Raw genomic sequence first — 26422 nt, forward strand, 5'->3', positions numbered from 1 at the left:
AGGGAAGCCATGGCAGATGTGCCTGCTGCATCAGGAATCATGTTGTTCCCGTGAATTCTTCCAAGATGGGAAATTCCTTCTTTTTCAGCTGATGATACAGCTTGTGTAGAGTTACTCATCTAATTGGATCTACTGATATTATTTTACAAACAGGCAAGGAAGACGCCCAGAGAGGAAACTTGAGTGAATGTAGGAGTAGTTGAATATGGTGTTGATGTGGTCACGTGAAATGCATTTTCTGCAGATCCAGGCCTTGGCTTACTCTGATACTGCTGAGGTGTATTTGATGTGGAAATGTTTGGAGCAAGACTCTGGCTTGTAATCCAAGGTTGTGCTATTGGATTTGAGTAGTCGCTTACACAGGCACGGTACACAAGTGTTTCACAAAACCAGTTTCAGAAGCGGGGGAATGGGTTGCTATCTAAAAGTCATTAATTACTGTTTGCTAGCAATGTGTTGACAAGCCTTATCTTCTTGGAAAAAGTAAACTGAACTTGCAGATATGTGAACACGGTTTTCTCTGTGCTGTTCACTCTCTATTTACATAAATTGCTTCTTGAATAATTGCAATTTACATGCTAAGATATTTAATAAATATCAAAAGCTTTTTTGTGTGGACGAGAGAAGTCTTTGGGTATTACTCAGAATTTGGTGAAGGGAAAGGTTTTTTTTTTTCCATTTTGAACTGTAATCATTTCTATAATGACTGTTTGACCACAGTCAAAGCTGTTCCACGCTTGAAGGATATGGTAACGTAAAGCTACGTGCTGGCTTTATGCTACCTGGGGATTTCATTTACCATGAAAGGATTTTTAGTGCTACGAAGCAGTTGGAACTGTCCCAAGGGCTAGGCTGTTTGACTAGAGTCAGATAGAAAAAAGGCTTAGCTGTCTGCAGTAGGATAGAGTCTTAGCAGATTTGTAGATTTTTTTTTTTGCTCTTGTAGCTGTGTGGTTTGTGAAGATACATTAAGAGAAATGGGATTATGCTATGGAATTTTAAAATAACAACCCCCTTTTTAATACTTTGTTTCCAGCTCTGTACAATATAAAAATGCATCTCATTTGATGTTGCAAAATACGAAATAGTCTCTGTAGAAAAGTTTTCAAAACAACCACTGTTCTAGTGGAAAATCCCTGCAAGCTCTGCAAAAAGCTGTGATTGAAAGAGAATTTGTGGACTTTCTGCTTGCTAGTCCTGTTTTATGATGTCCGCTGAGGCTATTGTTTAAAGCTCATCCTTCTGTTTTGCAAAGATAGAAGAGCGAGCAGCTCATCTAAGATTCACCTTAGTTTTGTACTTTAAAGAAATGGAGTGATATAGGGGGGTTAATGGAGAACTTTTTGTTTATATATTATAAACTGGAGGATTTATCCCAGATATTTCTGGTGTAAAACGTAACAGATTAGTCTAAGGCTAAGCCTAGATTGCCTCTACCTCAGATATACAAGTTACAAATATATAGTTCTGTGGATACCTTCAATAAAGTGCAGTTTTCAAAGTTCTCACCTGCTGACCTGTTGTATATCAGGTTGAGGTGCGGTTTGCTTTTAATTCATACCTAGCTTGAAAGGAAGTGTTTTAGTGAAATCACCTGAGGCGTAATTGTTCATCATACTAACATGGTTGTGAAGATCTCTTCTTCACTGTATAACAACAGACACAGTGGAGAGAAACTGTGGCTAGATCCCATCAGGCATTCTATATTTTTAGATGCAAAAGCTATGAATTTTGTATTTCTCTCAGGGGTTTCTGAAGCCAAAACACATGTGAAAGCACAGGCCTGTTGCACCACACAAGCAGAATGAGTTTGGAAGATGTCAGGGAGGCTGAGCACACTGTAGCACCTATGTGCTGCAACTGTGAGTCAGACTTGTGGCAAAAATATCATTAAGTTAATCTGTGAATGACTAGAAGCAATAAATGACCATTTTTCCAGGGATCCCTGGTTGCTGTTGCTCCACCTATGTGTCAGGACGTCTAGAATTTCTGTCACAAATGACCCAAAACCCCGTCCTGGCAGACGATGCCTCCAAGGCATCCCTAGCAGTGGAACTTGCGGCTATGTGATGGTACAAGCGGGATGATTGGGCACTGGGGAATAGCTGGAAGATTATAAAGTGCCATTGACAAACGCTGTTGAGGTGTCATCCAGGCTGGTTCATGAAAGGCTGTTCAATCAAAACCACCCTTTTGATACTGTCTTTCTGAACTAGTAAAAAGTTAGAAACATTTGATAATACCTCTTTTGGACTCTTAGCTTCATATGCCTGATACGCAGTTCTGTGTTGCAAATTCCTCTAAGGATAGATCATGCTTATGTGTTGTATCTATTTTCCTTTATATACCCCTATGTGCTTGCTAAAGCCAAACAATTATTTGTCAAGGAACATACATCTTGATTTTTTAAAAAATTCCTGTATTATTTAAAATACAATTATAGGATCAACAAGACCAAGCGGTGTTACTCATTATAGTCACCTGTGATGGGATTCCCCCACCCTCATTTTCAGTTACAAAACAGAGGTTTGGCTGTTGGTCACTGAAATTGTTAGACTAGGAATAATCCATCGTTCAATGTGGATCAGATGATACAGCCATTATATCCTAATATAGCATTTATATTTTATTAGAGTTCAAAATCCTCTGTCAGCATTTGGGGACCTGTTGTACCGTGTGTTGCAAAAGTGAGGGGATGGATGTGTTTCCCACTCCAATGGTTTGTCTTTCCAAAGCTTCTGACACATTTCAGTAATGAAAATTTTGGAGGTGGTGATTCATTTTGAGTCTCCAGTCTGGAGAATTTAGGAAATTTGTCCTGCATCTGGTATTGAACATAAATATTCCAGTTGCCTTCAAGTGACACAATGGGTCCATGAGCATCGCCAACATCTCAAATTTTGGCATCTTCTCTCTTGACACACCCAAAAATCAGCTGACAGTTGAAAAGTTTGGCTTTAGTTTTCCTGAGTACAATATTCCCATTTTGCAAATGGAGAGGAAGGGAAACGAAGACTGTAAAACCGCATGATTGAGAAGTTTTGAAGTTTAAATATGTAATTAGTGGTGACACAGCAGTACCTAATAGAACAATGTGAGATTCACTGTTGGCAAAAACAACCCATTCTGACATCAGTGTCATGAATCAGTGTTTCTGGTGTGGGTAAGTTAACAAAATAAGCGCCAGATTTGCACAGTAGCTATGACGTCCAACTGAAGAGCAAGCAAGTAGAAGAGCCAAGAGCAGGAACCTGGCTTTGCTGGTGTTTTTCCTTTCAGATACGTTGGTTCTGCTGGAACGCCAGGCAGACAGGGAACAGGTCAGGCAGTGAAGTACCCTTGTTTCATAGAATGATTTGGGTTGGAAGGGACCTCAAAGCCAGCTCCACCTCCCTGCCATGAGCAGGGAAAACCTCCCACTGGATCAGGTTACTCCAGCCAACCTGGCCTTGAACACCTTCAGGGATGTGTAGCCACAGCTGCTTCTGGGCAACCTATTCCAATGCTTCACCACCCTCATCATGAAGGATTTTTTCCAATTGTCTAATCTAAATCTTCCCCCTTCCGATTTAGAACCATTCCCTCCTCATCCTGTCACTCCCTGCCCCTGTGAACAATCCCTCTTCAGCTTTCCCCGTGGCAGGGTGTGGAACTGGATGGGCTTTGAATTGCCTTCCAACCCATTCCTTGATTCCGTGATTCTAATTAACAGGATGCAAACAGCATGACAAGCTTCTCCCATACAGGAACATAAAATTGTGGAAATAGGACACAGGCTGTGAGAAATGCCATGGGATTACACCAAAGGCCACGTGAAGACATGGGTCAGTCTCAATTGGAATTTGATTTCCAAGGTGTCCCTGCCTGTGGCAGGGGGTGGAACTGGGTGGGCTTTGAGGTCCCTTACAACCCTAATCATTCTGTGGTTCTACGACTCTATGGAGCACTGGGGGACACGGTTGGAGTCCCCTTGGAGCGCAGCGATGCCCTGCGGGGTATCTTTAGTGCGGGTACAACTCAGCACCTCGCCCATACCCCAATTAAATATCGCTTTTAGCTAAAGCACCGCCGGTGCTCGGGCAAGGAGGGGAGGGCGGGCGGCGTGTGCTGCCTGCCCGCGCCCAAGATGGCGCCCAGGGAGCGCCGGGCGGCACCGGGGCGCGGGGTACCCTGCGCTGCGGTCGCCCCACGGCTCTGCGGACGCCACGCCCGCCCCGCGCTGGCCTCGCCCCCGCCACGGTGACTCCGCCCACCTGGCGCTGACCACGCCCAGCGCGCGGGGGCTCCGCCCCCGCCGGCCGCGCCGCCAATGGCCGGAGGCGGAGCCGGCGGAGCCGTGGCTGGTGGCTTCAGTCGCGGGCGGAGAGGGCGGCGCTGGTGCTGCTCAGCGGGGCTCCGCCGCGGAGCCATGCCCACCCTCAGGTAACGCGGAGCCCACCCGCGGGTACTGCCGAGCCCCGGCGCGAGGGGTGGCGAGGAACCGTACCCGTGCTCGGGTACCGCCGAGCCCCGGGGAAAGGGGCGGTGGGGAGCCGTGCCCGTCTTCGGGTATCGCCGAGCTCCGGGAGAAGGGGCGGGTGGGGAGCCGTGCCCGTCCTCCGGTGCCCGTGCCGGTACCACTGAGCCCCGAGGCAAGCGGCAGTAGGGAGCTGAGCCCACTCTCGGGTACCGCCGTGTCCTGGGGGAACTGAGCCCCGGGGTATGGGGCGGTGGGGAGCCGAGCCCACCCTCGGGTACCGCGGGGAAGGGGCAGTGGGGACCGTGCCCGTGCTCGGGTGCTGCCGAGCCCCGGGGCAGTAGGGAGCTGAGCCCCCCCTTCGGGTACCGCCTTGTCCTGGGGGAGCCGAGTCCCGGGGGTAGGGGCAGTGGGGAGGCGAGCTGGGCTCGGGTACCCGTGCGCACCCTCTGGTAACGCCGTGCCCCGGGGCAGCCGTGCTCACCCTCCGGTGACCGAGCCCCCCCTCGGGTACCGCCGAGCCCCTGGTGTCCGTGCACCCCCCCGGCGGACAGGTGGGTGGGCTCCGCCGCGGGGAGGCTGCAGAAGTCCAGCCCTGGGCAGGAGCAAAGGGTCACAAACCCGTCAGACACTGACATGTGGGTACAAGGACTTTCCTGGCTCAGGGCGCTTGTGGCAGCACCAGGTGATGCTGGTCCCCGGGGTCTCCCCATCTTCAGGGCCTCCACCATTGCTGCTCAGGCGAGGACCCCGTGCCAGGCTCACGGACGTGATAGCGGGTCCTGGGCAGCATCGCTCTGCCGCGGCCGGTCTCACCCGTGGAGGCGGGAAGGCAGGCATCACGGGGCTCTGGCATCGCTGTGCCGTGACTGGAATCTGGTGCTTAGTGAACCCCAGATAAAGAAGAGCAGGGGCGATACCAACCCCATAGTCAGCTGGGATTGCGGTGGTGTCTGTTTAATTAGAGAACGGCAAATCCTTAGCTCTCAGTGAAAAGAGTTAACATGACCAGTTTGGCTTCGTAAAACACCTCATCATAAGAGAGGGTGATATTTGAAGGGAAACTGTAACCTTCGTCATGTAGTTATTTTGATCAGTCCTTCCATTGCTAAAGGAATACCTGAAATTGCAGACTCCCAACTTCCATGATCATTGGAGGTGGCTCTCCCATCTCTTCTCTCCACCCTCAGAACTCCATGTATCTGGTTTCACTCTGTTTCTGGCCAACAGTAACTCTGAAATTGCAGTAGGATCTCACTGTGGAGTTTCCATGGCTGCTTGAGGAGCCGAGTGCACGGGGAACAGTGTTTTTCTGTGACAGCTGTGCTTATGTAAGGCCAAGGCTTTTGGGCTTGGCTTGTCGGTTGAAGCCACCGTATGTGTCACTGCAGAAGGCTATGAAAGTTTCATGGTGAGTGAAATCTTCACTGAAGGGACTTCTCTGAGTTGTCACAGAAATGTGTAACAGCTCAGCCAAATAGTTTACTGCTTCCTCACAAGGGAGGAGGAGGAGTAGGCACCGATCTCTTCTCTCTGGTGACCAGTGATAGGACTGGGTGAATGGCAGGAAGATGTGCCAGGGAAGGATTACGTTGGACGTTAGGGAAAGGTTCTTCACCCAGAGGGTGGTGGAGCACTGGGACAGCTCCCCAGGGAAGCAGTCACGGTGCTGAGCCTGACAATATTCCAGAAGCATTTGAACAATGTACTTGGACACCCGGTGTGAATGTTGGAGTTGTCCTATGCAGGGACTGGAGTCGGACTCGATGATCCTTGTGAGTCCCTCCCAACTTGAGTCATTCTGTGAAGGAAAGCATCTGCGCAGTCCTACAGGCTGCTTGTGTGTTTAAGGTCTGTACAATACAGTGATTTGCTGAGCAGGGATGCAAGGGAAATGGTCTGGACTCATGGACTCATGGAATAATAGTGCTAAGGTACTTTTAGTGTCAGTTCTGGTTAACAGTAAATGTCATATTCACTTACATTGTGTAGGTAAGTAGGATGAGAAGGATGTTCTTAGACGAGAGCTTATGGCTGTTCAAATACTATGAGTCTGGTACTATTGCTGTTTTGTTTTAACTATATTATAAATTACTTCTGTTGGATTCAAATCTTGTATGGGATTTAACTGTGTTCCTTTGTGACTGAAATGGATATGCTGAGAGTAGGCTTGGAACCTGCCTTGTTTGGCCTTAATTTAAGAGTATAATCGAACCCCATGGAAATACTAACATTTTAGATCTTATGAAACTGCATCTGTAAATGGGAGACAAGGCATACAGTATGCTGTCATGCCATTGAGACACCCAAATGTCCCAGTCATGTTTTATTAAGGCTTTTCAACTATAAAAGGTCTTAGCATCAGAATTTAATATTTTATTAAAGGCATACTCTATATACATATAGTATATATGTAGAATATATATAGTATATAGTTGTAGTATGCCTTTAATATAAATAATAGTATATGCACAGCAGTATGAGGCTGTTACAGCAATAGAAGGGTGCAATTTTCAACTTGATTTCCTTTAGTATTATGTAGATGAGACATTTTTTGAAGCGATTAACAAGAAAAAAATATGAAATATTTTTTAAGAAATAATGAGAGATTTTTTTTTTTTTTTTTTGAGCAAGACATGCCAGTATCCAAAGGCTCAAAATATTCCTCCCTCTTTGTGCCAGTAACTAATAATATTTTTCCACTGGTATTTTGACGTTGCTCTTCCAGTGAAGTGGGTGCAGCATGGGATGATAACAATATTGTGTGGTAGTTGGATACAGTGCTGCTGATGTTCAGCAGCCAGCTGGAAACAGGACTATGGTGTTAAAAAACCTGCAACAGTAGAGCATTAGTTGTGTAGAATCATGGTGTTGGACCCAGCTTTCCAGATCGTTCAGTGAGGGTTAATTCTGTTGACTTTTTAAAATGATTGAAGGGGTAGATTAGTACTGGTGTGGTGGGTTTTTTGTTTAGCTGGAATTTCTTTTGTTTCCAGGCAGTTTGGTTTCACTTCATTACTTCTACAACTTATGATTAGGGTAAGGTGTGAAACCTGGCTATTTGCGAAAAATCAACCTTCTTGGCATTCTCCAAACAAAATGCCATAATTAGGAGGTGAAGATTTACTTATGTTTAATCAATTATATTGCTTGAATTTATAATTACTACTCGCTTTTCATCTATTCCAAAGTTAAATAACAAACTCATAAAATATATTACCTATTGTCAAGCGTAGAATACAAATGTGATGTGCATCCAAGCTTCCTGTAAAGTAAGTTGCCGTTGTTCTCCAGTTTTGCCTGTGAGATGCACAGCATATTTCTGTGTACAGACAAGTTTTAGATTTGTGTTAACATTGTATTCTTGGCTTAGGGTTTTAAAAGTATATATGCTTTTCATATGCATGTATTCCACATGTATGCATATACACAGTGACTGTGTAAGATCAATTATATGCCTTTAGTTTTTGCAGGTGAAGGAGTACGTAGCTCTTGGAGCAGAGCCAAATGTTATTTTGCAGTTGCTTCATCGAGTTAAGTAGGAACATCCTCCTGAAAAGGTTAGATACCAGTGCTCCTGTGCAAGAGAAGGGATTGGTGAGAGTTGAGGAGGGGTGGAGAACGTGTTTGTTCTGCGGCTGTTGCAGAGAAGTATTTCCCAAATAACCTATGTGTTGTGACATCACACATTTCAGGAAGCTCCTGCTGCTTCCTCGCTATGTTTTACATCTATTTGGTTGCAAATAATCTGTGAAATTTTAGTCAGTGCAGGTGTCCAGTGTGACTGAACAGCAAACATAAGGCCAATAATGTTCGTACTGAAACGGCTGAAAGTGTTAAACTTGGTGAGGTTGTAGCAGCTTAATACCTCAGTTTCTTGCTCTGAAGAATTGTAAATCTAGCATTCTCCAGGGTCCTAAATAGTCTGTTTAATTTTATGCTTTTACAGTATGTGGCTTCCCAGAGTATATGTGATTTTTTTTTTCATTATTTTTACAGAGAAGCAAACTGTAGCTGTGTAACTGCTATTCCTTGTCTTGTACCATGAAGAAGCACAATAGGGTAGCAGTGTGGACACTTTGCAGCCCATCAAGAAGGGAAAGGTGATTTCCATTGCACTGAAATGTGGCTACAGCAGGGTTAATTGGGTTGAACACACAAAGGATTTACACAGCCAAGTGTAACAGCAGAAACACTGGACTTTCCAGGTTGTGGTTCACAAAGTGTGTATTAGAAAATGCTGACCACAGTGATGATCTTAAGTGTCTTAACTTTGTTGAATGTTTAACATTTGCAACTCAGAAAGAGGTCGTTCAGACTCTGTTTTGCCCAGAAAGGTGGTTTTACCAAATGCAGTGTCAGTTAAGGAATGACACAGCTGCAGTCTTCAGTACAAGTGGAATGTATGGATTTTTCTCCTCTTTGTGAAAGGAATGTTAATATCTAGTTTAAAGCATGGAAGTTCTACTACTTTTAGACTTACTAATTCAGAATCCTTGCTGAAACACCCAAAAATGTAAAAATACATGTTAATTGAAACACAAGGCTGGCTCTTAGTATGTATTAGCTTAAGTATTTAGTTTATTTGCAAAACAACATGTGTTACATCACTGGTGCACTCTATTCTTCACAGAACTCAAACAGTGCACTCGCTTTGGTGTGTTTGAAACACTGTCAAGTTCTGCTATCCTACCCATGGCTGTGAGAAACAACGGTGCTGAAGTTGGGGAGAGCGTGCCCAGAAGCGTCAGGGCAGTGTTTCTGAACATGCACTTAGTTGTCTAGGGATAAGCTCCCTTGACTTTTAAAACTTTCCAGCCCCGATGGACCCTAATGTAAAGCCTCTGGAATACTTGGATGGGGACGAGTCTGTAATACTGTGGGAAAAGGAAGGCTTGGGGGTGGAACAGGGCATGTTTTATGTGATGTAAAAAGCTGCCTTAGTTAAATGGCACTGAAAGTACCAGTTTCTCCTGCTTCTCTGATGTGTTAGGAGATTGTGTGCACGTTATTGGCTTGATAGATCTTTTGTGGGTGTTAAAGCAGTGCAAAGTTGTTCTTGTGCTGCTTCAAGTACATTGACCAGTGTGTTCTGCAGCCTGCAGATTATTGCATGTTCGGTAGCTTCTGTTTTGCTTTTCCGTTGAACAGGATAACTTCTTCATAGGTAGCAACATCAACATTTCTGTTGTATTTCAGAGGGATTTTGAAGTACAGCTGCTGTTTTCTGGCATACTGCACACTTCAGTGCCAATACCTGTCTTATCTAGAAGTTATCCATGATAGGCATAATTTTCTTAGGTGTGAGTATAAAATTATTGATGTTTAGAATTTCATAGCATGTGAGAATCAGTTCAACATCAAGCACAGGAGCATACAGTTTGGAACAAATCTGCATTCAGTGCTTGCAGAATTCGTTGTCCTGCAACTCTACTGCTGCCATACTTGGTTTTTAAAATGATGAGAATGTCTTGTCTTGGGGCTCCAACTGCAGTCCCCTTTATGTTTGTGTCTTCTTAACTGTCATCTGTCTCTCCTTTTGTTCTAGGTAGATAGAACTCACAGTTATGCTGTTTAGAAGAACCAGTGCTTTTTTTCAGGCTGAGACAAGTATTTAGTGAGTCTTACAGATTTTTACTAAGCAGATGTTACCTATCTCAGTTAGGAGTGATCTGGATTTCTTGCTCTGTCTACACAAAGCAGCATCTTCCACATTTCACATACAGTGTAACTGGCTATGAAGGCCTATCGTTAAAGCTACAGCTACAAATAGGATACTGAAGGCGTCGTTTGCTGTGTCTCAATGTCAATTAATCATGTTTTCCACTTCTTCATGTTGTCACTTCAGAATTTAGCATTTCACGGAGGTATTGTAAAGAGGAAGACGTTTGACTGTGTGTTTCTTGTAGCTTCAAATACGACAAATACTCATCAGTGAAGGGCTTTTCACAGCAGTTGTGAGGGGAAGTAAGCAAATGAGTTTCCAACCTCTGTTGGACACAATTCATGGGATCATTCCAGATCATTCCCTTTCTGCTTGTTTTATGTTCTTTTTTTTCCCTTGTCCTGCTGAATAGAAATTAATGAAATCTATAATTTATTAGGCAGATGTGGAGTCTCTGAAACATTTATCTTGCTCTCAATGGGCCAGAACAGTTGAAAACTCACTTTCTTTGTGATTCACCTGACACTGTTATGCAGGTTTAGATAAACCACAGATAAACTTTGGATCTGACTGCAGTGTTAGCGTAGTACTTCAGGAGGATGGAGAGCAGGGAATAAGCTTTCTCAGCAAACACTTGCTAGAGGGAGACCTAGTAAAGAGGGAGGAAGTGTGTTTGGTGGTCACACTGAAGCTGCCTTGGGTGGGTAGAGCCGGGGCTTGCCTTGCTGACTGTGGTAGCAGGTGCCAGCCAAGAGAGGAATGGGGTGGGTTTGAGTGTAGCTTTAGGCAGCTGTGGAGAACAGCTGCATTCCCCCTTGCTTGACACCAGCCCATGTATCTAATCTGTTGGTATTACTGCATTATCACCCAAGTACATGTGGTTCAGGAAAATGAAACACACAGGTTCTGAATGGATCTGAAAAAAAAGGTTAAAGTGAGCTCTTTCAGCTGTCTACAGTGTCACTGTCTGGTTTTGACGTGGCCAAGGTCAGGGTAATGAATTTCAAATGGATTAAAATGTACTTATCAGTAAACGGCCATGCTGTGTAAGATGGCAGACAATGCGGAGTCCATAGTCTCTTGATTTTAGTTTATTGAAACAGAATTAAATTCTTAATTATTGGTCAATTGCAGAGTAAATTCAGCAACTGAGTCTGCAGTGAAATTCTTATAACGTGGCCCGATGGTCTCTCTATCTCAAATCTGATATTACAACCTGCATGCAATCCTTGTAAACTACAGAATGTGGCATGCAGCTCTAGTTCTGGTGAATGGTAAGTTAACAGAATATATACCTCTATATATTCCTGACCGCTTGCAGTGTGTATATTGGTAAAGATGATTATTGGAGGATGATACTTCACTGGAATTGGACTGTCTGTATCCTACATCTCCACGGAACTAATGTGCTGTAGCAAAATGTGTATCTTTTTGCTCCTTAGCTGTATTGAAGAAAAACTTTTCTCTCTAAAAAAAAGTATCTTCAACATATTAATTGAGGAACAATAAACTAATGCTAAACTAACTTGAAATAATGAATTCTGTTGCAGTGAAAATGTCCTGTTTGGAATGGGAAATCCTCTGCTTGATATCTGCGCAGTTGTGGACAAGGACTTCCTTGACAAGTAAGTCTTGATTTATTTATTCTTTTTTATGTCAATTTTGTTTCTAGAATGATGCCCATAAATACACAGAGCCCTACCTGCTTGTGTGGCGCTGAGTTTGTGCTGATCTCGCTGGGATTCTGGCTCCATGCTGAAAGAAGCCAGCATTGTATCAGTCATTTGATTGTTCTAGCTGTATGAAGCTGTGATGGTGGTGTCAATGAAAACCTTCAGTGTTTTCATGGGTGTTTGGTATTTATTGTTTTCTATCAATTATCTATTCTAGTCTCTTCGTGCTGTCTTTTCTGGCCTTTAACTGGAAGCAACCACCAATGTCAGTGAGATGTAGGTAGCTCTTGTGGGAATATTTGTATGCTAATTTCAATGTACTGTGACAGTGCTCTTTTCAGTGATGACTTTGAGGCATTTCCGTACCACACCGCGAAAAGTTGTACAAGTGTACCTTATTTTTTTTTTAATACTCCAATTTATCAGTCAAGAGCAGGGCTGCTTCTTATCACAGGGTGTCTTTATCTTGCTTAGGCCTAATTGTTATGCTGCTGTCCATATAACCATATCGCTGAATTGCTCTTGTTATATTGCTGGTGGCATTAAGCTTACTCACGCTTTGGTCAGCTTAGAGATGTGTCTTTTCAAGAGGTGTGAAATATAGTTGCTCTTTTAAATCCTTCTGCATGAGCTCAGTTTCTTCCAGTTGTTGCTGCTGCTTTGTTTCTCTTGTTTTCAAGTGTTGAGTAAGTTGATTTCATTTTTCAAAGTGATTACAATTATTTGTTTAATTTTTAAAAGGTTAATAATTTTTTTCTCTAGTCATTCTTTTATTTATTAATAGAAATTCTGGATCAAGACTGAAGTTCACATCGCCAAATAACAAACAGGTGCAGAGTTTTTACTTGGGAATATGTACTGTCAGCCACAAATCTTTTGTTCTGAGGCTTTTAATAATAATAATTTGTTTTGCAACAAATGATATTTTGTCACTCAAGTTTTATCCCAAGGTGTTTGTTTAAGTGAGAGCATGAGTATTGTAAGCTGGAGACAAAAGACAAGAATGTAATGGAAGAAATCAGTTTCAAACATTTGAGACTTTGAACACTCAAGGCATAGACGTCATTTCTGAAAAATGAAATTATTCTGATATAACTTGCTGTCTTATGTTTCTACTGAAATGACTTGAAAACCAGTCTCTGAACTGGTTTGTAACGCCTCTGCCCCCAGCCTCGCAATGTCCCTCAACTAGTCCTTATAAACCGCTGTCATAGAAGAGGCGGTGAGACCTATATTGCAGCAGTGAGATCCTGCAAAAGCGTGTTGTGGTTTTCACTAGACCTGATTTGCTCTGCAGAATCTAATTTAAAAATTAGCAGCCATATGTATTCAAATTTGAGTCCTATCAGACAAGTTAAGTTATCTCTTGGAATGGCATATGCTCTGTGAGTGTTTCTTTACTGCCAAAAAGCCTTCCTGGAGCATTGCATTATTTAAAGCAGTAAGCAGTCCTCCGACAACAGTGTCACAGGGGATCCGCTGATAGCGTGATAGCTCTGGTAATAACCTGAGCACCAAGGAGCTCATCTGCCTCCTTCACACGAACCCTGTTTCGTTTCCAGCTCCCTCTTAGTGAGTGCATGCAGACCAGTCCATTGCACAGATAGACAAGCACGTTTCTACTCATGTCCAGCTACTTTTTGTAATACTCCGTGAAATGGGAATCGAATCCCATGCTCCCTCAGCTTGTGAAGGGAGATGAAATAGCAAACCATGCTGTAGATCAAATGCTAGAGTAGTGTTATCTATTCAAACGCTGCAGGGAACAGCAAGAACGGAGATATTTCAGGACTGCAAAGCATTTGAGAGAAACTGTCGATCATACTAGCCTAGTCTGTCTTTTCTTGTAAAATGAGACGTGTCCATCTCTAGCCACACAGCGTTGGCTCTTGGTATCTCGTCAGGGATCCAGTAACCCCAGAGTCTGTCCCACCTCTTCAGCTGAGTGGGCATGTTTGATGGGGCTGCCATGCCAACCGGAATCTGACTTGAGAAGGGAGCTTAGGAAAATGAGGAAAGGGCTCGGGTAAACATCCAGAAGAACTTTATGCTTTTAACTTTTTCGCTGTTCCTGTTAGTTTATCCTCCTGTCTTGTATAACCAGTTTTAAGAGTAAATACCATTGTTGAGAATAAAAGATTGGATGTTGCAATTTTAATCAGCATTTTGTCAATGAAATGAGGGTATTAAAATAAGTCCCATAACCACATTATTTTTGTAACTTCTATTTTGAAAATGCAAATGGAAGCAGCATAAGAGTCTGTAGGCAGTTTCCAGTATTTTTAGCAATATTTAAACGGCCTACAATCCATGTTGCAAATAAACCTAGAAACAAATACATACTGTATTCTACCTCTGGCAGATTTTAGCCGCTTGCTGCCATGTAATGCTGTTGGGAGGAAATGAGGAGTGTTGGAGGGTTGGGTGGGTAGGTTCAACTTGAGTTGTTAGCACAGCCCTACCACCTTTCTTTCAAGGTGGATTTTGGTTTAATTTAGTCTCCAAAGTCTTCTGCTCTCTTGACAGGTTTTGGGAAGCTTTAAGCCTTTCCTAGATTATTCCTAGGAGTGGTGGTTTTCATTTAGATCACAGTAGAACTTCCCTGTGCCTGTCTGAGTTTTTCAGATCACATGAGCAGCCTGGTATTACTTGAGCCAGAGAAGATTTGACCTCTGTCAGGTAATTCTGTTTTCTAGGTCTCATTTCTTATCTCTTTTTCAGAGACACAATCTGAAAAATTGTTAGCAGTGTTGATTGCGCTGTTGAAAGCTGGTGATACCCCAGCCCACTTCGCTTTCTGTTCACAGAGCTGGGGAGCAGTCTTGAAGTAAAGATAATCCATTGTATGTCCTTGTTTTTTCTGAGTAGCTGCCTGAAATAAATATCAGAAATGTTTTTTGTTCTGGGAGGGAATGTTCTTTTAATATGCATTAAATCATTAAGGTTGAAAGAGACCTCCAATATCATCAAGTCTGACTATCAGCCTAGTACCTCCATGCCCACTAACTCCATAACACAGCGGAATTTAGTTTGCTGGGGTATAGATACTTGCTCAAAGGACAGCTTTTTATATGTGGGAGGGGAAAGAATAGAAAAAAGATTGATGTTTTGTGGATGAGTTGCTAACTATAACTATAGGACTATCGGTTGTCAAAGCAGCCAAGTCTTTTTCTCCTTGTGAGGTGTTCCCCCATCTTAAAATCGGGTTCTGTGGCAGTCCTTGCACAGGTTTTTGAAGGTGCTCGGTAAAGATCTGTAGTTTTGAATAGCTTTCATCATCTGCACCTCATTCCTCTTCCCTGCCTTCTCTGTGACATTGTTGTAAACGCAAACTATCTGTATACCAAGAAATGGGTTTATATTCTTTTTACTTTTCCCTGGTAAAAAAGGTTTGAAGAGATGAGAAGAAAAATGAATAGATTCTTTGAAGCGTGTATGTGTTTTGGAGTGGTGGTGATGGTTAATGTATGAAAAGAGAATATCATTATGCTGAAGGAAGAAAAGCTGTCATTTTGGCCTGTAATTTCACAAGCAGGGGCATGGGTCTCCTGCAATGCGCTGCCAACTTGTCTGCAGCATCCAGAGTGGTTAGGTTGTTACTGGAGATCCCAAGATGCTTGTTCCCTCTCTACTTTTCCTCACTGCCGTGTACTGTTGAAGGGTGATGGATTAGTTAAGCACAAACTTTAGGAGTTGAATGCTTGTTGTGATGGAACTGGATGATCTTCAAGGTCCTTTCCAACCTAAATCATTCTGTGATTCTAAGATGTACATATTTTATCTTTTTTTCCCACTCTTGTGAGAATTTGGATTATAAATTAGGAAAAGGTTTGAGAAGCAGCTGAAGTGAAAACCAACTGCTTACTCAAATTAAATTTTGATTGCTCTGTGTAGCTGTGGCTTTAGCCATTCAGCCATGTGGTGTTCTCAACATTTTTAGCTTACCTTTGCTCCTATGTAACGGAAGCCTTTAACTTCCCAGAGCAAAACAATCAAAATGCCACTTATGCAGTTAACTCTCACAGAGTGGCTGAGAGCCTAAGTAGCTTTTACAGAATTGGAAGCAGTTCTTTGCTCACAAAACTCGGGTTTCAGCACAGTCTTAAGGCTTCAGTGCCGAACAAGCTTCCCCAAAAACATGTGCTGGCATGAGCTGGAGACCTGGGAAAGACAAGTGGTGCTTCTGTACTGGGAGGCTGCAGGATCAAAGAACGCACGAGCTGCAGATGAACTTGGCTGCGAGATTTAAGTGGGAGGAACCCCCCCCCCCCCCAGACTTAGAGCTTTCTCAGTTTCACTGATGCACTTACTTTGACTTTGTGTGCTTCACCAACCCTTTGGGACAGGTTAATGGGTTTTTGTGTTCTGAGTTGGAGAGTGTGTTATCTGTACAGTGCTGAGTCTATGGAAGGTGCATAGGAATAACTTCAAAACTTGTCATCCCTCAAATTCTACTCTTCTTTTTTTTCTGAAGAAAGTTTGCTATCTAGCGTTCCATTGTTTCACTAATCCTGTGAGAGATCCCTGCTACAAGTATCTGTTGCATTGGCTCATTGGTAGAGAAGCTGAACAGCTGAGGGTTCTTTATTAGTACCTTGGGGTTTGAGTAGTATCCGCAGAAGTCTATTTAGCTTATCTCAGGGTCTGAACACAGAATGTTGCTGAAACTGTTAAGCCAAATTGCATCATCTGACTGCTGGTAAATTATAAAAACCTTCAGTGCTTGCTTGCAAAAATGTAGGGTAGTGATGGCTGTCTTAAAAAGGTCTCTTGGTACGTAGCATGCCTTCAAATTTGGTAGCATGTCTGACAACATAATTAGAGCTTTCTACAAGCCTGATAGTTTCTCCTAGTGCATTTAGTTAAATGTGTAGTTTAAATCAGTGAAAGATTTTAGTTAAGCTCCATTTAGAAAAGTCTACCCTGTGCAAGGACAAAGTTCCGCAGGAGGAGCTGTGGTGTTTTCGGGATATATTGAGCTTGAGTAATCATCACAGAAGAGCTTGTAACTACTGCTTTACCTGTGAAATAGGATGTAACATGTTCGTGGAGAGGAAATATTTCATTCCTTGTTATGTCTTCTCTTTGTTGTGTGTTTTGACTTTCTCAATTACTAGCTTAGTGCTAAATTGCGAATCATAACTTCATTTGTTTAGTTTTACATTTCTTCAGAAAACTTGATGATTTACTACGTCAATGGATGTCCAGTTCTTGGATTAAGTGTTCTCTTTAGAATAATCTTGAGACACGCTACAGGATAACGCGCACACACAGAGCTTATTTGTATTTCCTCTTCACTACCAAACAAAAATTTGTTTAACAAAACTTTGGGAGTTGCATTGCAAGGGAACTGATGAAATACTGGGATCCATTTACCTCCTCAAGGTAAACAAGAAGCTTTAACCTAGAGTTCTATGAATAAGAGTCTCTGGTTTTAACTAGGTGATAATGCTAAATAGAAGAAGACCATTGCTGAAGATGTTTGATGGAAAAAGCTGAATTTCTAAGTAGAGAATGGGAGTTGATTCAAAAGCGGATAGTAAAACTTTCTCTTTGGGAGTGGTACTTGCTGTTTGTACTAAAAAACTTTTTATCTTAAGAGTTTTCTGATGGCACAATTACAGGATTGATTTTTATTTAGGATAAAGTAGATTAAAATTGTGTTTCATGTTTTGGGCATGGTTGCAGGCATTATTTTTAATTGCAGGGTAATAAGATGTGATTTTAATATTGTTTTCCATTCCATCCTGCTTCTCCAACCCAAAATTTCCAACAGCGTAGGAAAGGCTACGGATTTTATCCTAGTTATGAGAGTAATACAATGAAACAGTTTGATCACTCATGAATTGAAGAGTAGAAATGTCCAGTTAAAAATTGCTACATTCTCTCTTTTTTTTTTTTATGGTAGATGAACTTGTCTTTTCTAGAGATGACAAGTTAACTTTTTAATGATAGCATTTTTTAAGTGGTTGTAAATACCTTCAGCTTTTAGACACTTTGGTTTATATAAAAAATAACTATTTAAGTAAATTATAATGCTCATTACTACTTGATTGCTTTTGCTTTGTTCAGGTCAGGCAATTTGCAATCTCAATAGCTTTTTTCCCCCAGGTTGTGTGTATCAGGATGAGAGGGATTCTGTCCTACCTTTTAAATAAAATACTAATTCTAAACATTTCTCTTTAGTGACTTGCTATTTCATCAGGCTGTTCAGAGCAATCTGCAAATACTGCATCAGTGTTATGTGAGCTGTGACCTAAGTTGTGGGGTGATTTTTCTGCTGTTGATCTCGGATACTGTGCTTGTGCTCTGTGTCACGCAACCATGTCCAGGCCTGCTCCATGTTTTGCCTCTTCTTGTCTTGTTTCTTCCTGGAGTGTTGGACCTGTGGTCTCTGCTGTAGCCACAGGGAGAGGGCGAGGCAGCTTTTCTTCCTCCTAATTGCTGGTGTTTTTGTTTTCCCTTAGTCAAGGGCTGGAGAAGGGCAAACCAGCTATTTTACTGCTGTTTTGCTTTATTTTTGTCAAGGCGGAGCCATCGCTGCTCCAGGTTGCTGGAGATCAAGTCCGCATTGTAGGCTTCAGCATGTCATGAAGCCTGCTGTTTCTTAATAAATTCAGATTAAATGCAATGCAGAGGACAAAGGTCTTTGATTTCATAAGCCGTTGATCCTCCCCTGTGGTATTGTATCAACAGACTCCACCATTCAAATACCAGATTAAGATGAGTAAGGTGCTTCAGTAATTACTACATTCTTATTGCTTTGGAAGCATCAACTACAAATTCCTGTGTTGGCCAGGAACATCTGACATATAGCCGACCTGTGTCCAGAAGCAGGGCTTTTCATTTTTTATATATAAATTGGGGTAAAAAGTTAATAAAGAAGCCTGACACTTTACAAAACAGGAGGCTATTTTGAGTGAAAGTGTGATGCTCTTTTGGGCAATAAATGGCAGGAACTGTCTGAATACCTCAGTCCCTTTTTTCCTCTGCCAGATCCGTGGATGTCAGGTCTGATGCTGCAGCTACCGCTGTGGGTGAAGGGTTAAGATACAAACAGAGGCTGTGGCTGGAGGCAAAACGGAGGAACTGTTCTTTCCAGAAGCAGTAATTGCCTGTTCTCTGTGTGTCTGGTCTTCTAGTGGAGCGGAGGAAGGAGTTTATCTTTCGAGAGCTCATCCTTGAATCTCCATCTTGGCATTGCTCCTTCGTTATGTAGGATGAAAGTAAAATTATTAGTGCAGGAAAGAAGTCTTCCCTGCCATTTTCCGTAGGTCACTTCTGTACAATAAAGCTAATGCCTTTAGTGGCATGGGTAAGTTCTTCTGGCATGGCTGGAATTCCACATTTGTTGGTAGCTTGCTGTTTGCTCTTGTCAGAGTTAAAAATCATTATTAGAGAAGGCAAATTAAGGCATATGATTTCCCTGACAATTCTCTGTTTGAGTTTCTGTAAGCTGAATGGTCTTGTATGAAGTGCTCAGGTGCAAAGAGACGTGATAGAAGAGATCCAGCTCTAAGGCAACATGACGACTCATTTAGGTTGCAACAGTATGGAATCGGCACTTTTGCTTGGCCTGTCAGAAGCAGAAAGACATGCATAAAACGAATAAGAAAAAAAAGTTGACCAGTATGTAAGACTCACTGTTAGTTTCCTTGTGATTTCTAATGGAGCAATGCATTTTGCATTTTACATCCATCAAGATTTAATACAGCCTCAGCACTTCCAGTATCTTCCTTTTGCAGGATGTTGCTTGAAATTATTGTTCTGGGCTGACTCTGGTTTATGAGTTCTTCCGTGGTGAATAATTGTCTTTTACTGTGTCTTAATTGATTTTTATTTATGTGGCATTTCTTTCCTTAGACTAGCGATATTAAAATAACTGTATTTTAGCAATTCTGTTTTCATTTTCTTCTTTTAGAGTTAAGAGGCAGAACAGATCTGGTATAGGGATGAAGCTCGTAATTCAGTTATGAGATGTATTGCATGTTTATGGAGCTCAACATGGTTGGTTTACATTGGCAGCGGCATGGTATTGCTGCCTTCATTTGTCCAAAGTATTAACCTGGGTTTTATTGCGGAAGTAGAGTCTATGGGACTTCATCCTGACACCTGTGGCACATTGCTTTACGAGTCTGCCTCCTCATTAGAAGAAATGATGAAGGATTTGTTTTCAAGCATTCAAAAGCTCAGTTGAGTGGTTGGCAGCGCTCCTCGTGCATGGCAGACAGAAAATGAGTCTATAGGAGAAATCATTAAAACAGTCTGTAACTCTAGGTGAGAGAACGCCAAGGTTGTGTCCACAGCCACACTGCTCTGCATTCCTCAGACGGTGTCTTGTTACCGTTTTTCTCAAAGCAGAGCTCCTCCTGCAGCACTAAGATATTTGGGGATCTTCAATACTAGCACAGACAGGATCTGTTGTACGACTAGGCTGAGTTGGTCTGAACCATAAATTTTAAGGTGAAAATAGCAAGTAATCATGGATAAGCAGGAAAAGAACAGGAATCCTTCATTACGTATGTGTTACTTCTGTTGGGTTTTTGGGATAAGTTTTTATACAAATGGTACTTTAATGGAAGATTATGAGAGCTGGTTTGTGGTTATAATCAGAATGAACTCAAGTACAAACCAGTGTTTATTTCTGGTTGAAGAAGTTGGTGTGTAAAGGTTAGGTTATGATTTCAGAACAGAAACAGTGCAAGCTGGCTGGTTTGGCTAAGGAGTCTCTGTGAATATGGAAGGCTCAAAGGAATTATATTAGAAGGAGGAGTAAAGGGGTTCAGTCTGTAAGCAAAATCACCTATAGTTTGGCACAAACTGAATTAATATTTTGTTCTTTGATGAAGTTACTGAAGGTCAGCCAAGTATATTTCTATTAGAGGAATGAGTAGAGAATTCAGAGTACCAATTTCTAAAGAAATGCGCAGAGTGTGCACAGCTCTTTAAAGGGTGCTTTCAGGCAACTGTTTCAAAATTATTCCTGAGGAGGCATTTTTGTTTAGCTGTGTACTGGAAGTGTTTAGATGTCTTAATTCTTTAGCTCACTGGTTGATAGCTAAGAAACCTGTTTTGACAAGGCCACTCACTATGTGCTTCAGCCCAGAGTGATAGGGCTGGTGTGTTCAATGATCATAGTTTCTGCAGTCTGGTGATTAACAGGCTTTGAACTTTCCTGCCTTTCTTAATCCTTTTTAATCATTTAAACCTATTATTGTTTTGACTTGAATTTCAAAAGCCTTTTAAATCTGTCTTACAATATTAATAGCTGATTACAGTCCCGATTTCCAACTATATTATCAGTAGGGAGTCTATTTTATGGCATGGAATAATTTAGAAACAACTATTTAGGAAAATGATGATCAAGGGAGGAGAAAAAACTCAAACACCAAGTGAAAACAGGAGAAGGACTATATCTAGTGATGTTTATACTTTAAATTGGTGATCATGTCCATGCAAGAAATTGGGGAAGCGAAATGCTGCTAATTTGACTTTATTTCTTTTCCTTTTAGGTTTCAGGAGTGCAATTTTAAGTTAGTTGTGTTGAAATTTAAATTTGTCTTTAATTTTCATAATCAGTATTGTGGTAAAAAAAAAATCTTTCTGCTAATATTTTTGGGATCCCTTTCACCCAGAAATTCCAAGTTTATTCCTGAACAACAGAGAGGTGTATGGGATATGTTGCAGCTGAATGAGACAGCAGTCATAGCAGTACAGAGGAGCAGGTTGCTGATAACTGGGTAAAGGTGAAAACACCAGAAATTGCTCTCTGGGCACTCTTAAGATGGTCCTTCATTCTCTCAGCCTAGATATCTCTCTTCCAGTAGCAATGGTTAAAGTCTATAATTTTTTTATAATTGAAATGGCTAATATCTATGGTTTAGGTTGCATGTAAACTTTTCGTTAAGAAGATGCCTTTGTTTTGTTAAGCAGTGTAACTCTGCTATGTGCTCTTTCCCCAGCTGGGCTTGATCCTTTGCCATTGATAACTATGAAGTGATTTATTTTCAACAGTCTTTAGCCAGAAGTATCTTAGCCTGCTATTTCTATTTCTTCGTTCTCTTTCTCATTGCCACTAGTGTGTTCTTCACTCCTACCTACATTTCTTCTTCCAAAGCTAAACATTTTAGCTACACATTTTTCTGTTTAAAAGTGGAAAGGAACAAAATAGTGAGACTGGATGCTCACTGTTGGGTTTTTTTGCTCATTTTTGGTTAGTTTGTTTGCTCTTTCCTATTTCTGTATTAAAGTAATTCCCTGGTGTCTTCCATGCTTGACCTAAGTTGGAAGCTGAGGTTGAATTATTTGCAAATTGACTCCTGGTTTCTATCCTTCTCCAAGTTACTGCTCTGTGGAATTCCTGCCCATACTTTTGCTCATTTATTTACCTACTTGGCTTTACATCTTTTGTCTGTGTTTTGAAGTTACTGTGTTTGAATGGGTTCGTCTTGCTGTCTTCTAGCGTGTTCTGCTGTTAGGATATACCCTTGCCAGTCTGCTGTTGCCTATGGATTTATTTCATCAGTAGCTGCTGGACTGAACTCCAGAGCACTCATCGTGCTGGGTATTGTGTTGGGTCTAGTGCTGATCCGTGTTCAAGTCAGAGATGTGCATTCTCTCACTAGTAATTCCCTAAAGGAATGTGTGAAGAGTCTTTTAGGCAGTTTCCTCTTTTGTTGATGCAAGTGTGCTGTTGCAAAACTTGGATTCCTCTGGAAGCAGGTTTTCTGTGGGATTGTGCTGATACCATACAATCCCTCTAATCTCAGTTTTTCAAGGAAGGGATTCTGGACTTGCATCTCGGTTTTGGTCACAAAGCAGTATCTACTCAGTAAGGAGTTGTCTAACGTGTACAAGGTCAGCCTGGAGTAGCAGTGAGTGATGATCAGCTGTCGTTAAACCCGGAAGTTAATGTAGAAGAGGGCCAAGAAGGGAGGCCAAGAAAGAATGTGAAAAGGCAGGTGGGGCAAGCTGCTGTGTTGTGGAAGAGAAGAGAGACTAAAGGAGGGAGAAATTTTGAGAGAGTTGCGAGTATGGTGCCTTTCAGGTGGTGAAGCTGAGATACTGTAGCAAAGCAAGAGGAATTTATGGAAAAAATGAAAAAGCAGATGTATTAAACTGGAAGAATAAAAACAGTGCAAGTCAGGCAAGAGACTGAGAATTTCAGGATATGAATCAAAGCTCTTTTTTTTTTTTTTTTTTTTTTTTTAAATAGGGAAAAAAGATGTCCTAAACCAAATATTTGGACTACAGCATGCGTATGTGCCAGTTACACAGAACCTTAATTTTGGTTTAGCTGTTGCATCTGGCCCATGATGCATTTGGATGCTGAATTTATACAGAAGATGCGGTGTGCGTTGTGTGTTTTGTTTTCATCTTGATTAAGCAAATGCACAAGCCTAAAGAAATGATTCAAACAAATACGAGTCGTGGTACTTGCACTCTGTATTTTGTGCATGTGAAGAAGCTTACTGGGCTCTTCAGAAGAGTAAGGCTACATTAGACTTCCCTGAGATTTCTAAGCCACTGTAATCTTGCCCTGCTTTGGGTAGTATTTTACTCCTGTAAGGGAAGTGGTTCACTTACTATGTTTTGATCTCTGTCTAGATCAAGTCAGAAGAAACAGAGTTAGCAATTGTGGCAGCATTACTCATTCTGTCTGATAAACAGCAGATGGAAGCTGAAAAACAGGCTGACCTTCTGTACCCTTCCCCTTAAATCTGAGGTGTAAGAAATGTTTTGGGAGCTTCTGGTGGGTTTTCTGTGTCGTGGTCTGTCAGTGCCCAGGAGGATGCACTGCTGTAGCAGGTTCACGCGTGGCTGTGGTTCTGACGTGGAAGGTCTTGTAGGACGTGTTAACTGTGTTGGGTAGAAAGCAGTCAATGCAGTCCAAAAAGTACGTGTGAGCACCACTGTCCCATGGGCTGGTTGTCCTAGTTTTACACGATTAATAATTAATAAAAATCAACAAGAAAAGGACTGCATTTCTTTTTTTGGAACAGTGAAAGTAGCCTTAACATCCCTTGAAAGCTGGAGCAACATAATTGCTGAATCATTCTTATGGAAACTCCTTTAGATTCATCTGAAGCACAAGAAGACTGTACTTAAGTCCTTAAGGTTTCTTAATGGCTTTGTTGAAAATTTATGAAGAAATGCTTCTGCAGAGCTCTGTCTTGAAAAGTATTTTATTTTATTGATGAAGCATAGCCTGGTGTAACATAAATTCTACTTGTCTTGCCCAGTTAGTACAACCAAAATTCTGTACTGGCACTCTGACAGCGAAATCACACGCTCTTACTTTTTTTTGGATTACTTTCCTGCGAAGTTTAAAGAACAGATTGGGAATCTGCCCTTTCATACATTCCACTTTTAATCATCTGGGACATATGTAAACCAGTAACTGCAACAAAGCATGTCAAGTACCATCAGCTTATGGAATAGCCAAATCCAAGTGCTTTTAAAGAGGAACAAGGTCAGCCAGAGCCAGTACTGTGACAAAAAGCTCATAGCTGTACATCAAACAAGGCAGAGGAATGTGTGCACAGATGTTTGGAGCTTCCTGGGGTGGTTTACTGCTGCAACTTTGTGTTACTGAAATTGTTTTAATCTTTTTTTTATGCTGACTAATCACATTGACAGTTAATGCAAGAAGAAAATATCTTTTATCTCTATTGTGTTGTTCCTTCACCAATACTCTTGAAAAGATCAATGATGTGTATGCAGGTCTGTGTACCTCTTTGTAATTGTTTTGCTTAGGCTGGTGGATCCATGTCAGAAAAGTGAATGAAGTTTGAAGCTACAAAGATCTATTGCCATTTTTCAAATCTGTTTGCTCATCATCTGTTTTTATTTTAGGCCTTAGGACAGATGAGCTTTACCAGCTTTTCAGGAAACTCTTGTTCAGAGAGCAGATCTGAACTTGATATTCATTTGGAGATTTTTCATCAGTACATATTTAGCGTAGGCTGTTTTCTTTTTAATTTAGTTAAGGCTTTTTAAAATTGGATGCTGCCTGAAGGGAACCCTGCCTTATGGCTGTTTGTTACATTAAGAGCATTATTGTAAAACCGCTGACTACAGTCCAAGCACATTAATTTTCATATTCACGTTAGGAGCTGGGAGATAAAAAAGCATTGAGTCTTAGGGTTACCATTTCAGAGGATTTTTAAAATGCGTTGCACAAGGCAGAGCCGAAGTTACGGGTTCTAGCGTGCTTAAAAAGTGAAAAGCAGACAATAAAAAAAGTTAGATTTCTGCAAAGCCTGAAATCGAGGTGATCAACATGTAGGTGAATGCTAGAGAAGTCACAGACATGCATTTTCATCTGGCTTTTTTGTAGCACCATAACCCAGTAGAACATGTTGGTCAGAGTTTTACCTCTGCCTGTTACACACAGGTAACAATTGAGGGTAAAGATTGAGTGGTTCAGTAAAGCTTTGCCTTGGGAAGTTGAAAAAATCCTTGATGAATTACAATTCAATTATTTCAAGATTTTCTCATTGAAATGTATGTCCAGTTTGTTAATGTTATGGAGTGAAGGACTAACAGGAGGTATTTGAATCTTGCTCAGCAGGGGAATTCAGACACCCTATATCACTGTGTCCCATGGTAGTCAGACGCTTTTGCAGAGCATGAATTGGAGTTGGGTCTCAATTTGCTGATGAAATGTAGCAGGATTAGCTTGCTCATTTGTCCTGATAAGTTAAAGGTCTAAACATGGCTTTTAGGAACCTGGCTGGGAAGAATACTGTTCAAAAACATTATCTTAATACTAAAAGGGTATCACAAAGCAGCGTGAAACTTAAACTGTGATGAGAGGATGGGTTGTGGAAGAACTATCCCCACTAGCTCCTTCCTCAGCTGGATCCCTCGAGCTTTGATCAGAATAGGGTCTGTTGGAGGGATAACTGTATGAAGACATCTAGATTTTAACCAAGAACATTGTGCCTTAAGAAATTCCATACGGAACTGAATGTGGGGCGAAAGCTGCTGTTTCCCCCCCGAGGTACAGTTGGAAGCCATCAGCTACGATGCCGCGAGGCAGGGTGTGCGTATCCAGGCAGGCAGCTGCCCCGTTTGCAGAAATACGCAGCTGTGCCGTGTGGCTGCTGCCGCAGTTGGGGCATTTTGTCTGCCTGTCCCTGTGGCTGAGTGTGGGGAGACCGGAACACTGGCTGCTCTCCCAGTAGGTTAAATGTCTGGGAAGGACACATCAATGTGTTTAAACGTATGGTCTTTGGATTGTACGACAGTTTTTGACACTTGCCTATGATACTGCTGTAGATCTTTGCATACTTTTATTCTTGTGTCCCTCTTTTGAAATAGGAGTTTGAGCAGTGATGACGAGACCGTTAACATTTTGACATTGTACCTCGGTTTGGTACTGCGTAGTTGAAAAGAATAAACATTATTTGACCTGCTAGGATGTATTGAACTTTGAATTGCATAGGGCAGAAAAATAGAAGAGAAGTGCAGTGTGGCTTCTTCAGTTCATTTGCCCAATTCCAGAGGATATTTATGTCTCTTGTACTTACTTGTTTAGTACCAGGCATGTAAATGTGTAATACGTGTACAGTGTGTTGTTCTGGTTGTTTAGATGGCTTTAAATATTCTTATTTTAAATTTTTG

General features: G+C 41.8%; 1 protein-coding gene across 2 annotated transcripts in view; it reads left to right on the top strand.

Annotated features, from left to right (window-relative positions):
- The window catches only part of ADK (adenosine kinase), a 239114-nt gene that overhangs the window by 5186 nt on the left and 207506 nt on the right, over window positions 1–26422 (top strand). The window contains exons 1-2 of one of the 2 annotated variants that reach the window (XM_054071725.1): window positions 4286–4422; window positions 11672–11746. In XM_054071725.1, the coding sequence (XP_053927700.1) occupies window positions 4310–4422; window positions 11672–11746 (188 nt within the window). In that variant the 5' untranslated portion in view covers window positions 4286–4309. Of the gene's footprint in view, window positions 1–4285; window positions 4423–11671; window positions 11747–26422 lie in introns of those variants that run through there. The other variant, XM_054071726.1, reaches the window with a different exon arrangement.

Source organism: Cuculus canorus, chromosome 7 (genome assembly GCF_017976375.1).
Source record: "Cuculus canorus isolate bCucCan1 chromosome 7, bCucCan1.pri, whole genome shotgun sequence".
NCBI lineage: Eukaryota > Metazoa > Chordata > Aves > Cuculiformes > Cuculidae > Cuculus > Cuculus canorus.